Raw genomic sequence first — 15,197 nt, 5'->3', positions numbered from 1 at the left:
AGTGTGGATTGTAGTCTGTGCTTAGACTACTTTCATTGTAAGGAAACAAACAATATTTTTATTTTGTCAGGGTGAACTCTCCCTTTAAGCACAATAAAACTTGGGAAGTAAACATAAGTAATTAAAACATTTGTGGAATGTACCTCATCAAGCAAAATAAAATGTTACAAAACCATAGTGGTTACAGAACAAGACCAATCCCATGATGCCTCACTACTAGCCTCTAGTTATGAGCTTCAGTCCCTGATTAGAGGGAACAATAAAACAAAATGCAGTGGAAATGGCTTCGAGGTCCAGAGTTGAGTTTGAGGGCTTTAGAGGAATGCTGTAAGAATCCCATGTTTTAGGCTTGTTCAACTTCACGTTCTAGTTCAAAACCATATTGCCCATTCTTGTTAGGAGTGTTTTCTGGATACAGGCAAGTGGCTCATGCATATAGCAAACAGACAGAAAACATATGAATGCCGTAATGTGTATGTGTTTGTATATGGATATATATTATTATTATTATTATTATTAAAACAGTGTGCAGGTGTGGTTGGAAGTACTTGTTTGAACAATGTTTCATGTTGGACCCCAGATGAGCTTCACTTTAGTTACTATGGATGCAGCGAAATTAAACATACAATTTGACAAGTTTTATGTTTCAGTCAGACCCTCCTCACTTTTCCTCAAACTCTAATGGTATCTAGAACTGTACCTGTCTCTCCCACTGGTCAAGCAACTAATCAGCTAATTTGTATACTAGTGATATACACTGCTCAAAAAAATAAAGGGAACACTAAAATAACACATCCTAGATCTGAATGAATGAAACAATCTTATTAAATACTTTTTCTTTAGATAGTTGAATGTGCCGACAACAAAATCACACAAAAATAATCAATGGAAATCCAATTTATCAACCCATGGAGGTCTGGATTTGGAGTCACACTCAAAATTAAAGTGGAAAACCATACTACAGGCTGATCCAACTTTGATGTAATGTCCTTAAAACAAGTCAAAATGAGGCTCAGTAGTGTGTGGCCTCCGCGTGCCTGTATGACCTCCCTACAACGCATGGGCATGCTCCTGATGAGGTGGCAGATGGTCTCCTGAGGGATCTCCTCCCAGACCTGGACTAAAGCATTCGCCAACTCCTGGACAGTCTGTGGTGCAACGTGGCGTTGGTGGATGGAGAGAGACATGATGTCCCAGATGTGCTCAATTGGATTCAGGTCTGGGGAACGGGCGGGCCAGTCCATAGCATCAATGCCTTCCTCTTGCAGGAACTGCTGACACACTCCAGCCACCTTAGGTCTAGCATTGTCTTGCATTAGGAGGAACCCAGGGCCAACCGCACCAGCATATGGTCTCACAAGGGGTCTGAGGATCTCATCTCGGTACCTAATGGCAGTCAGGCTACCTCTGGCGAGCACATGGAGGGCTGTGCGGCCCCCCAAAGAAATGCCACCCCACACCATGACTGACCCACCGCCAAACCGGTCATGCTGGAGGATGTTGCAGGCAGCAGAACGTTCTCCACGGCGTCTCCAGACTGTCACATGTGCTCAGTGTGAACCTGCTTTCATCTGTGAAGAGCACAGGGTGCCAGTGGCGAATTTGCCAATCTTGGTGTTCTCTGGCAAATGCCAAATGTCCTGCACGGCGTTGGGCTGTAAGCACAACCCCACCTGTGGACGTCGGACCCTCATACCACCCTCATGGAGTCTGTTTCTGACCGTTTTAGCAGACACATGCACATTTGTGGCCTGCTGGAGGTCATTTCGCAGGGCTCTGGCAGTGCTCCTCCTGCTCCTCCTTGCACAAAGGCGGAAGTAGCGGTCCTGCTGCTGGGTTGTTGCCCTCCTACGGCCTCCTCCACGTCTCCTGATGTACTGGCCTGTCTCCTGGTAGCGCCTCCATGCTCTGGACACTACGCTGACAGACACAGCAAACCTTCTTGCCACAGCTCGCATTGATGTGCCATCCTGGATGAGCTGCACTACCTGAGCCACTTGTGTGGGTTGTAGACTCCGTCACATACTACCACTAGAGTGAAAGCACCGCCAGCATTCAATAGTGACCAAAACATCAGCCAGGAAGCATAGGAACTGAGAAGTGGTCTGTGGTCACCACCTGCAGAACCACTCCTTTATTGGGGGTGTCTTGCTAATTGCCTATAATTTCCACCTGGTTGTCTATTCCATTTGCACAACAGCATGTGAAATGTATTGTCAATCAGTGTTGCTTCCTAAGTGGACAGTTTGATTTCACAGAAGTGTGACTGACTTGGAGTTACATTGTGTTGTTTAAGTGTTCCCTTTATTTTTTTGAGCAGTATATATAGATACTGTAGCCTTACAAAACATGAACCCCACCCTCTAAAGCAGTGGCTTTAGAGGGTAAGGTCCCATCCACTGGGACTAGAATTATACTGAATAAAATATAAACGCAAAATGGAACAATTTCAAAGATTTTCCTGAATTACAGTTCATATGAGGAAATCAGTCAATTTAAATCAATTAAATAGGCTGTAATATATAGATTTCACATGACTGGGAATACAGATATGCATCTGTTGGTCACAGATACCTTAAAGAAAATGGGCCTCACAATGGGCCTCAGGATCTTATCACAGTATTTTCTGTGCATTCAAATTGCCATCGATAAAATGCAATTGTGTTCGTTGTCCGTAGCTTATGCCTGCCCATACCGTAACCCCACTGCCACCATGGGGCACTCTGTTCAAAGTTGACATCATCAATCCGCTTGCCCACACGATGCGTGGTCTGTGGTTGAGGCTGGTTGGACATACTGCTAAATTCTCTCAAATGAAGTTGGAGGCAGTTTATGGTAAATGAGAAATGAACATTCAATCATCTGCAACAGCTATGGTGGATATTCCTGCAGTCAGCATGCACACTCCCTCAAAACTTGAGATATCTGTGGCATTGTTGTCACGGATTTCGTCGTGGTGTTGAAGGGAAGACCAAAATGCAGCGGGTATGTGGATACTCATTCTTTTTATTTAAACTCAGGAACACATCCACAGACAAAAAAACAATAAACAGTACTCACGACTAGACAGTGTAGCAGGCTCAATCAACGCAGTGCTCACAAACAATTCCCCCCACAAATACACAGACAAACACACCCAACTAATATAGGACTCCCAATCAAAGGCAACACCACACACCTGCCTTCAATTGGAAGTCCACACCAATTAACTATACATAGAACAACCCAACCTAGACAGAACATACAAAACACAACTCCTTCTGCCACACCCTGACCAAAACTTATACACCTACTCCACCTGCTGGTCAGGACGTGACAATTGTGTTGTGTGACAAAACTGCATATTTTAGAGTGGCCTTTTATTGTCCCCAGCGCAAGGTGCATCTGTCAGGTGGATGGATTATCTTTGCAAAGGAGAAATGCTCACTAACAGGGATGTAAACAAATTTGTGCACAACATTTAAGAGAAATACGTTTTTTGTTCAGACGGAAAATTTCGGGGATCTTTTATTTCAGTTCATGAAACATGGGACCAACACTTTACATGTTGCGTTTATATTTTTGTTCAGTGTAGAAGGCCTTTATTATCCAAAGCTTGGGAAATCCTTTTGGCATTTTAAGCTTCACAACATTTCTTAAAACACAAAACATCATGAAATGTCAAACATGCTGTATAAATATATATCATGCAAAGAAAAAAGAAGCAAGTCAATATAAAGTGGGGGATTGTAGCTATTTACAGGTAGGAGGATGGATGGCAAGAACAGGAGGAAAAAGCCTGTGTGCCAGTGATACAGTTCATTTTAAAGCACACATTGATAAGGCATCACTCCACAAAAACATACCATTAACCATTTCCACTCACAGCCTTTTCATCCCCTGTACGGGTTGAGAATGGCAGATTTTGTCATTGATAGGAGCCTAAATTGGAACACAGTGGCTGTACAGTAACATGCTAGGTGAACTCATATAAGTACCTGGGGGTCCACGTTGACAGTGGGTTGTGCTGGCCATGTGCAGAGTGTGTGCTCACAAATTCATTCCAACAGTACTTGCACTTCCTGCGTCGACTCCGGGTCACCGTTGCGTCAACAACGCTACGCCATTGTTACATGGTTTGGTAACCTGACGGTGCAGCTCAAAGCCCAAATCTTGAGACTGACCAAGACAGCAGGGAAGATTATAGGCATGACACTTTCCTCCTCTTTCCGGGACATTTTCGAGGAGACCATCATCAGACAGGCCAGAAAGGTCATATGGGACCCCACACATGCACTCGACAAAGAGTTCCAGCTGATTCCATCGAGGAGGCGTTATAGCGCTGAACAGATATAAACATTTGTTTGTGCCCGTCAATAAAACTGCTTAGCAGCAGGGGAGACATTAAGGCAGACGAGGGAGACAGCAATGACGGACTAGATCCTGGCCTGTAGGCCTTCATCATGTGGAACTGCCACCGAGTCACGGCCATGAACTTATGAACTACTTGTGTGTGTTGGGAGTGTACTGTATGATGGGGTGTTATTCTCAATTGATTCTATGTATTTATGTGGAAGCAGCAGCACTCTCTATTGTTCAAGTCATTGACGTAGTTGACCATTGACTGACTCACCTTTTCGTCAATCTCTCTGCATTACCTCAACTGGACACAAGGAGGCAGTGCTTTTCAAATGGTCACACTTAAACACGTGTTTTTTTTATATATAATCAAATCAAATTTTATTGGTCACATACACATATTTAGCAGATGATATTGCGGGTGTAGTGGATGATATTGCGGGTGTAGTGGATGTTATTGCGGGTGTAGCGAAATGCTTGTGACGCATTTAGCCTTGGTGCTAGACTGTCTCTACTTTGTGGCAAGATAGCCAATTCCTTTGTTAAGGCAGAAACAAGTAAAGTTGCCTGTAGACGCTAATCTAAATTTTGCATCTTCCCTACTAATGGTTAATGTTCGGGTTGGGGAATGGGAAGCTGATCCTATATCTGTACCTAGGTGAAACTTCACTCCGGAGCATTAATCAACCCATATAATACCCAGCCGTAGTATATATAAAGAAGGGGCTGGGTTTGTGTTGAGAGGGCATGTTGTTGGCGCCCTCATGTGCCTGGTGGCGGTAGTAGCGGCGCAGGGCTTGGCTGCCCGGGTGGCACTGGCACATGTGGAGGAAGTACTGGTCGGGCTGGTTGGACGTGTAGCCGCAGTCCTCGCACACGAAGATCTTGGAGCGACGCTGGCGGTAGGCATACTGCTGGAAAACGCCATGGATCTTCCTCAGGTGGGACTCGAGGGAGCAGCGCTGTGTGAAGGCCTTGTCGCACAGCTCGCAGCGGTACGGACGGATACCTGGCGGGAGGGGAGAGAGGGTGAAACATGAAATAGTGTGTGTCGGGGCTGTGCACAGACCTTTCAGGGGGCATGTGCTCAAAATGAACTCCCCTTGCTTGAACATGTGTTTTATTTCATAATGCATATCTCGAAATTCATAACATTCCAAATGCCTCTGTTGCGAATTTTTTTTTTTTTTACCATGGGCAGGCTGGGTCATTCCTGTTATGCGGTGCCTTTTCTGTCCCCATGAAATAACACCTCTTATTTAGATTAAAATGTTCCGTTCCAAAGGGCTTAAAATATCAAGTTAGGTGTCCTTTACCATAAAAACAAAAAACAAAGATATGACTCTCAAAAGGGAATTTTATCAATTTTGACCATTTTGTTTTCAGTGGATGTAGGCGTTTTTGCCATGTCCCCGCTTGCTATTTATCCACTTCTACGATATTTATAAGTCATAAAATAATAAGATATTCAACATATGTATTCATTATTTTATAGTCATACTTTTTTAAATATCTGTCATCAATTTTTTCATGATTACTGTATTTATTATTACTGTATTTAAGATTTTCTGTGTCCCTGATTGGTATTCATTCCAGGGTTTTTCTTTGTTTGTACTATTTTCTACATTGTAGAATAATAGTGAAGACATTAAAACTATGAAATAACACATATGGAATCATGTAGTAACCAAAAAAGTGATAAACAAATCAAAATATGTTTTATATTTGACATTCTTCAAAGTAACAACCCTTTGCCTTGATGACAGCTTTGAAGATAGCCCTATTTGGTAAAAGACCAAGTCCATATCATGGCAAGAACAGCTCAAATAAGCAAAGAGAAACGATAGTCCATCATTACTTTAAGACAAGGTGGGCAGTCATGTTTCTTAAAGTGCAGTCGCAAAGACCATAAAGCACTATGATGAAACTAGCTCTCATGAGGACCGCCACAGGAACGGAAGACCCAGTGTTACCTCTGCTGCAGAGGGTAAGTTCATTAGAGTTACCAGCCTCATAAATTGCCAAATAACTGCACCTCAGATTGCAGCCCAAGTAAATGCTTCACAGAGTTCAAGTCACAGACACATCAACTGTTCAGAGGAGACTGTGTGAATCAGGGCTTTGTGATCGAATTGCTGCAAAGAAACCACTACTAAAGGACACCAATAAGAAGAAGAGACTTGCTTGGGTCAAGAAACATGAGCAATGGACATTAGACTGGTGGAAATCTGTCCTTTGGTCTGATGAGTCCAGATTTATGTTTTTTTGTTCCAACCGCCGTGTCTTTGTGAGACGGAGAGTAGGTGAACGGATGAGCTCTGAATGTGTGGTTCCCACCGTGAAGCATGGCCAAAAATCTCAAATTTGGACTCATCAAATCAAAGGACAGAATTCCACCGATCTAATGTCCATTGATTGGGTTTCTTGGCCCAAGCAAGTCTCTTCTTCATATTGGTGTCGTTTAGTAGTGGTTTCTTCACAGCAATTCAACCATGAAGGCCTGATTCACGCAGTCTCCTCTGAACAGTTGGATGTTGAGATGTCTGTTACTTGAACTCTGAAGCATTTATTTGGGCTGTAATTTCTGAGGCTGGTAACTCTAATGAACTTGTCCTCTGCCGCAGAGGTAACTCTGGATCTTCCTTTCCTGTGGTGGTCCTCATGTGACAGCCAGTTTCATCATAGCGCTTGATGGTTTTTGCGACTGCACTTGAAAAAACTTTCAAAGTTCTTGAAATGTTCCATATTGACTGACCTTCATGTCTTAAACTAATGATGGACTGTCGTTTCTCTTTGCTTATTTGAGCTGTTCTTGCCATAATATGGACTTGGTATTTTACCAAATAGGGCTGTCTTCTGTTTACCACCCAAACCTTGTCACAACACAACTGATTGGCTCAAATGCATTAAGGAAAGAAATTCCACAAATGTACTTTTAACAAGGCACACCTGTTAATTGAAATGCATTCCAGGTGACTACCTCATGAAGCTGGTTGAGAGAATGCCAATAGTGTGCTAAGCTGTCAGAGGTAAATGGGTGGCTACTTTGAAGAATCTCAAATATAAATTATAAACTGGGTGGTTCGAGCCCTGAATGCTGATTTGCTGACAGCCGTGGTATAACAGACTGTATACCACGTGTATGACAAAACATTTATTTTTACTGCTCTAATTAAATTGGAAAACCAGTTTATAATAGCAATAAGGCACCTCCGGGTTTGTGATATATGGCCAATATACCACACCCCCTCGGACCTTATTGCTTAAATATATTTTGATTTGCTTAACACTTTTTTGGTTCCTACATGATTCATATGTGATTCCATTTTGATGTCTTCACTATTATTCTACAATGTAGAAAATAGTAAAAATAAAGAAAAACCCTGGAATGAGTATGTGTCCAAACTTTTGACTGGTACTGTATATAAAACAAAGATATTAAAATGGTTACATGCATTTTGTTAGGGAATGGCACCATCACCCAGAAATGCAGCAGCGTTACCGAGCATGCCGTGATGCAGACCCAGAAAGAAGACAAAAGTACCTTGAGAGAGAGATGGCAGAGAGACAGGGAGATGGAAAGAGAAGAGGATAGCGGATGTCAGTGAGAGAGAGAAGCGTGTTCTAAGGAAACAATGGAGAGAGACGAAGAGAGAAGAAAAGGCCAAAGCAACAGCCAGGGCATCTTTTACCCCTCCCCCACACCTCCACCACTTCCTGAACATGACCCAATGCCAGGGCTCTCAAGGTTAGAGCAAGCTTGCAGCTGGGCACTTTAATGCTTTATTATTCAGGATCTACTTGAGTTGTGTTCACAACAGTTCCTTATATTTATGCTCTATTGTATATTACTAAACCATACCCAAGCTATTATTATGTTTTTTTTTGTTTGATTGGTTCACTGATTGATTCATTGAATAACTGATTGATTAACTGATTGGTCGATTGATTTATGGATTTGTTTACTGATCACAATACTAATAGTGCTTACTGTGTTTTAGGCAAAGACGTCAAGGTCAAAGAAAGACCAACAATACAAAGACAGAGATCAAGAAACATCAAGCCACCTTGGAAAAAGGTGCATTAAGGGAAATGCATTAAGGGAAATGCATTAAGGGAAATTCCAAATCTCCTCGCTCAAAAGTGAATGCCATGCTGAGACATCATCCCATCCATCCAACCATTAGAAGAACCCTTCTGTTGCCCTCATCATTGGCCGAAGATATTATAACTAAATATCGCAACACCAGAAAAGAAAAGGATATTACAAGAGTAACTATTGGGAACATAGTGAAGGAGTACCGACTGAAAACGCTCGCCCAGACTACTCTTGGTTTTTCAACGAAGAGGGCTGGATTGGATGGAGATCTTTGTCCCTTTGTGCGGACGAAGAGAAACTGGGCAATTGCTGAATCCAAGAAGAGAGTTGAAATCCTTCTTTTTGAGGGATGATGTGTCGCACGATTACAGGGAGGAAACAAACTAGTGAGCCTAGGAGAAGACATTCCAGATGCTGAGGCACTGTTCATCAAGCTGAAGAGTCTCGACTCATCAGTAGAGCTGTTCTTTGTCAGCGAGAACAGCGTTGACACAAAGGTGCAGGGAATGATTTTTACATGTCAATCTTTTTAACTGCGAGAAGGAGATCTTGTCTAGTGGCTGTGTGAGTAGGGGAATGTTTTCAAAAGTGTTCCAATCTCAGTATATTGTCTCATCACTTCTCAGGTAACCCATCTAACTGCAGTGAAAGGCACAATGAAGATGAAAGTGATAAGTGTGTTGCCAGGTCACATTAAGTACAGAGACATAACCTGTCTCTGCCAAAGAGATGAGGGGGTCATGGACTGTCCCTGCTTTGAGTTAAAATAATCAAGTCTAGAAGCTGTTGAGACTCCAAGATCTGTGTGCACCAGTGAAACCCAGCGGTGACCAGAGGCTATTCACTCTCAGCATATTGGTCAGTTGGTGTGTGGCGTCCTACGACAATGAGCCGTACTCAGGAATCATAAGAGATGTGGAGGAGGATAACATCCAGGTCAACTGCATGGACCATAATGGAATGAACAAATACTTCTGGCCAAGCTGACGTGACGACCTCAGCTGGTACGCTGACAACCAGGTAGTATTCCTGATCCCAGAGCCACAGGCACTTAATACAAGTTCTGTAGAAATGGAAAAAGTCTACTTGGAGTTACATAAAATACCACTTTGGAAACCACTGAGCTACAACTGGAGCAAAGGGACTTGCAGTATGTGAAGGGGAGTGAAGAAAAGGTGAGAGAGGGGTGGAGTGGGAAAAGTTTTGGAAGGGAGTGAAGTGGAGGAGAGGCAAGGAGGTGAGAGGAAATAAGGGGAGGGGATGGCACTTTTTAAAAGTTCATGTATCCTTATATGTATGACATTATATAAATGCTGTTTAAAATTTTTTGAATAACCAATTTATTAAGCTTGAACCGTGAGCCCAGAATTGTTAGGAGCAAAATGAGTAGGGCTGTTTATGATAAAATGCCTGATTAGTGTTATTAATCTTGAACTAATAGTGATTTTCAAATACAATTCAATTGTTTTAGATCTAGCAATGTTGTTATAATGCAATACTTGTGTTTTAATAATCCGTTTTTATGTTGTTTTCCAATCTTAGGTTTAATTTTTTTTTTAAGTCAAAATAGTAAATAGAAAATTAAATACATAGAAAGTAGTTCTAATGATGAATGTATGTTGTTGTTTTGTACCATTTCACAGATTTCAAAGTTAATAAAATATCTTTAATAGATTTAATATTTGGATAATTAGTGTGTTTTTTTTTTTTTTACAATTTTACAGATTAAGGTTAATAAAATATCTTTAATTGTTTAAATATTTTGTTCATTATTGGTGTTAGTTCCACACTGTTATTGGTTTCCACCCTGTTATGCTTCATTCCACCCTGTTAGGTAGGTGTTTTAAAATCATAATTGAACAATACCATCAAATATTATGTATAACTTTGTGGTAACTTGTAATGATAGAAGGGGGTCAACTACATATGCAAAAATGTTGAACAAATGCTGTTGTTATTCACTCTTATTAGGAAAAATGTGGTGCAAATAAAGCGCTGCTTCTGAAAATAACACGTAATAGAGTAAGGGACATTTGATGTTTTGGAAAACCTAACTCTAGATATACAGTGCAATGTATTCAATAGTTTTTTCCCCTCATCAATCTACACACAATACCCTATAATGACAAAGCAAAAACAGGTTTTTCGAAATGTTTGATAATTTTTTTATTTATTTTTTTATGTAAAAAAAAATATTTCATTTGCATAAGTATTCAGACCCTTTACTCAGCACTTTGTTGAAGTACCTTTGTCAGTGATTACAGCCTTGAGTCTTCTTGGGTATGACCCTACAAGCTTGGCACACCTGTATTTGGGGAGTTTCTCCCATTCTTCTCAGCAGATCCTCTCAAGCTCTGTCAGGTTCGATGGGAGCATCACTGCACAACTATCTTTATGTCTCTCCAGAGATGTAAAATCGGGTTCAAGTCCGGGCTCTGGCTGGGTCACTCAAGGACATTCAGAGACTTGTCCCGAAGCTAATCCTATGTTGTCTTGGCAGTGTGCTTAGGATCGTTGTTCAGTTGGAAGGTGAACCTTTGCCCCAGTCGGATGTCCTCAGCCCTCTGGAGCAGGATTTCATCAAGGATCTCTCTGTACTTGGCTCCGTTCATCTTTGCCTCGATCCTGACTAGTCTCCTAGTCCCTGCTGCTGAAAAACATCCCCAAAGCATGATGCTGCCACCACCATGCTTCACCGTAGGGCTGGTGCCAGGTTTCCTCCAGACGTGACGTTTGGCATTCAGGCCAAATAGTTCAATCTTGGTTTCATCAGACCAGATAATCTTGTTTCTCATGGTCTGAGAGTCTTTAGGTGCCTTTTGGCAAACTCCAAGCGGGCTGTCATGTGTCTTTTATTAAGGAGCGGCTTCCGTCTGGCCACTCTACCATAAAGGCCTGATTGGTGGAGTGCTGCAGAGATGGTTGTATTCCGGAATGTTCTCCCATCTCCACAGAGGAACTCTAGAGCTCTGTAAGAGTGACCATCGGGTTCAACATGTCAGTTCATGTCAATTCATGCTGCAAGAGCTCTGATAGGTTGGAGGACACCCAGGAAGTTGTCATAATTACTGTGTAAGTCTATGGAAGTGGGTGACAACCATGAGCCTCCTAGGTTTTGTATTTAAGTCAATGTACCCAGAGGAGGATGGAATTTGCTGTCCTCGAGCTACACCATGGTGCTACCCTCCAGAGTGCTGTCGAGGCTACTGTAGACCTTCTTTGCAAAATAGTGTGTTTTAATCCATTTTTGGGTGACATGCATATATTTAGTATAGTTTTATCTAAAAAGGATAACTTTTTAAATGTTTTAACATTTTAATTCACGGAGGAGGATGGTCCTCACCTTCCTCCTCTGAGGAGCCTCCACTAGTGTGTGCGTGTGTGTATATGTTTGCATGCTTGTCACCTGTGTGTGTGCGTGTTTGCAAGTTCCCCATCTGTGTGTGTGTGTGTGCATGTGTGTGTGCTTTCACACATCTCACCTGTGTGTCTGTGTCTGAGTATTGCATGTCTCACCTGTGTGAGTGCGCATGTGCCTCTTTAGGTCGAAGGTGTCGTTGAAGCCCTTGCCACAGTAGCAGCAGGGGTGTCTCTTCACCATGCTGTGGCACTTGAGGTGGCGCGTGAACATGCACTGCAGGGGGAATACCTTGTCACATTCCGAACACATGAAGTCACCCGAGCTGGGGGGGACACGTGGCCGGGGCTGAGAGAGAGAAGAAAGGGACGTGGAGGTTATGACACAGACACTGCCTCAATGTACTGTAGGGACCTTGGACACATTCAATCAAACATGATAACTCTAAAACTCTTCACATAAGTTGTAAAAGTTGCAAACTCTCCTTTTGCAGTACATCACACAGAAAGAAATCATATTTCTAATCAACAGGTAACTTCCAAAATAAAGGAAATAACCAACATAAAGCGTACATACTGACTGGTTTTCTGATCCATGCCCCTACCTTTTTTTAAAGGTATTGGTGACCAACAGATGCATATCTGTATTCCCAGTCATGTGAAATCCATAGATTAGGGCCTAATGAATTGATTTCAATTGACTGACGTCCTTATATGAACTAGAACTAAGACTAAAACATCTGGTTCTTGATAGTTGCTAGTCAGAGACAGTACCACAGTACTCCGGCAGTTCTAAACTCTGCCAGGCATGCCACTTGAATCACAAATCTCTTTGCATAGTCCAGCCACCACATGCATTTTTGTTAATGGATCCATAAAGAATTACATGAATATCACTGAATGATTTTGAAATAAAGTAGGCTAATGCAATTGAAAGGCCAAAATTATTGCTTATTGAATCTCCCAAAGCCATTCAATTATTATAATACATTTGAAGCAATAGCCTACATGCGTGTGGTCAACTATTTAAGCATCATTTCGCACTGCTTTGAGACAAGTGTGGGGTCTCTTGAAGAATCAATCTATGTCAGATTTTTCTTTTCACAGAATCTCCGTTTGGATATTGCTTAGGCTACAATTAAGCAGTAGTGTAAAGTACTTAAGTAAAAATACTTTAAAGTACTACTTAACCTTTTCACCTGTGAGTTACATATCTCTAACCGTTGCCCCTGCGTGAGTTTTCATGCATGTGATGTCAGAATGCTCTCACTGTTCCAAAATGTGATTGTTACGCAACAGGAAAGTTACCAGCGCTGCCCTCAAATCAAGGCACGCTGCCTGCTAATTATCTGTAGGCTGTGTTTCAACTTGTTAATATCCCGCCACGATACAGTTCCCCATTTCTACCCCCCATGGACTTGAAAACCCCCCACAAATGAAATTAACCCCCCCACAAACCCCCCCTAAAATGGTTTCATCCCTGTTTAGATTTCGCGCTACGGTTAGGCTAGGCAGTAGGCTTGTATTTGGTGTGATAATCTGTGAGGTGAAAACATTTTATTTGCTTTGTGATTTGTCAAAAATGGTAAACAACTTGTCAAGTCATGTGCTCTGGTCCTTGTATACACTGTAACAAGTACATCGACAATTTGTAATATGCTGAAAAATGACTAAACTAAGTTAATATTTTTAAGCCAATAAGCGTAGACATCTTGTTTATTTGTGCTTTATTGTGAATTGCATTCTGGGATTAGGGAGTTTTCGCCAAGTCAAACATAAACAAACAGGGCTGCCATCATAAAGAATTTAGCTGCTGTTAGCTGACACGCATTTATTTTCTAAACAACATTACTTTAGTCTCTTGTGCTCACCAGAGATGTGGTACATTGTAAACTAGTCTGGCTGTTAGCTTATGTTTCGTTTTTTGTTAGCGAAACCTGTTATTTAGACTGGTTCATGGAATGCCCAGACCCACATGCTCCCACAGCTTCCATCTCCACCGTCTGTAAGTCTCGATGCCACATGACCTCAAACTGAGCCACTCTGTTGCCCACACCCTTTCAATATTCAAATATAATGCATTTGATTCTTACACCATCCCAATGATGGAGGATCACTTGATTTCCAGTTTTCAAGTAAAAATGTAACAGACATTTCATAGGCAGCTTAGCTCGTAAAAGTTTACCTTGGCTCGGGAGACCAGAGCCAGTGCAGCAGGGTGATAAAAATGATTCTGGCCCATGGTCCGAGACAGGACATTAGGCCAACCATGGCCCCTGTCTGGCCCTAGCCCTGGTTCTTCCCCTGGTACTGGTCCTTGTCCACTTATTGGCCCTGCCCCAAGTGCTGAAGTCAAGGAGGGGGTATCTGGCTCTGGCAGAGTCACAGGTTTAGGGTGGTCAAGGCAGTTGACTGTTGCAGACTGTACCTCAGCATTCTCACTCACTGAAAAGGCAGGGAGACAGACTCAGAACATGCACAGACATATTATTCATGAGAAATAACCAGCATATGAGGCAACGTCAGTGTCAAACTGCCTGTGAGGCTTTTCTATAATATTCTATCCTCTGATTAAACAAACTTTCCTAAAAATTACAAGACTACAATTGAAACTAAATGCAAATACGGATCATCTTACTTATAAATATGAATTGATCAAAGCAATATTGAAATAAATACATTGTAATAAATACAGTAATTACAGAGCAAAATAATTCACACACTGTTTGCCTCAACAACGCAGTATCTATTTTCTCCTTCTCCCTTATTTTTTGCATTTTTACTATTTTCTCAGATACTGCTATTTACAAAATTATAAGAATACTTATCTTTTTGAACAATATGATTAAACAAACATATCCAGAACTGACCTGATCTGTTGTCCTCTTTCCAGTCTGTCTGCTCTGGGTCTCTCCACCTCCATCCTCCACAGGCCCCCTGTTTCTTCTTTTTCTTATACAATAGGAATGACCGCGGCATCCTCTCTCTCTCTCTCTCGTCTCTGTGTGAATCTTAAACTTTCTGATCCTGAGACTACTGTTAAACGCTCCTGCATCCCACCACTTTTGGTTTTGTGTTCAGCTACAGTACCAGGTATCACCTTACAACCCCCCCCCCCCCCCCCCCCCCACCCACCCACACCCTTGGTCCTTCCATCACCACCCTTCCTATACCCTCCAACGTCCGTTGTCCAGGTAGCTCAAGAAAATCACAACACTCATTTCCATAACACTCATTGCAATGGTAGGAGCGGGGGGGAGAGAGACTTTTTTTACTGGTGCGCACCTGCGTTGACTGTGCGCCTGAGCCTCTTTTAACTGGTCCCACACTTGTTTTACATCCCAGGCAGTGAGAATCTGTCTTCCACATTCAAGCCATGCAAATGTTGGCCGGCAGTGCCTGG

At 42.1% G+C, this 15,197-nt stretch overlaps 1 protein-coding gene across 1 annotated transcript; it reads right to left on the bottom strand.

The window, feature by feature from the left end:
* Positions 1–4,762: 4,762 nt before the first annotated feature.
* LOC106567599 (transcription factor Ovo-like 2) lies at positions 4,763–12,112 on the bottom strand. The gene is made up of 2 exons (XM_014137110.3): positions 11,954–12,112; positions 4,763–5,347 (listed from the first exon to the last, which is right to left on the bottom strand). Exons 1-2 carry the CDS (start codon positions 12,105–12,107, stop codon positions 5,022–5,024), a joined length of 480 nt encoding a protein of 159 aa, XP_013992585.2. The 5' UTR covers positions 12,108–12,112; the 3' UTR covers positions 4,763–5,021.
* Positions 12,113–15,197: the final 3,085 nt, after the last annotated feature.

The sequence above is a fragment of the Salmo salar genome, chromosome 13 (assembly GCF_965601325.2).
Source record: "Salmo salar chromosome 13, fSalSal1, whole genome shotgun sequence".
In the NCBI taxonomy this organism is placed as follows: domain Eukaryota; kingdom Metazoa; phylum Chordata; class Actinopteri; order Salmoniformes; family Salmonidae; genus Salmo; species Salmo salar.
This window is presented reverse-complemented; position numbering and strand designations above follow the sequence as displayed.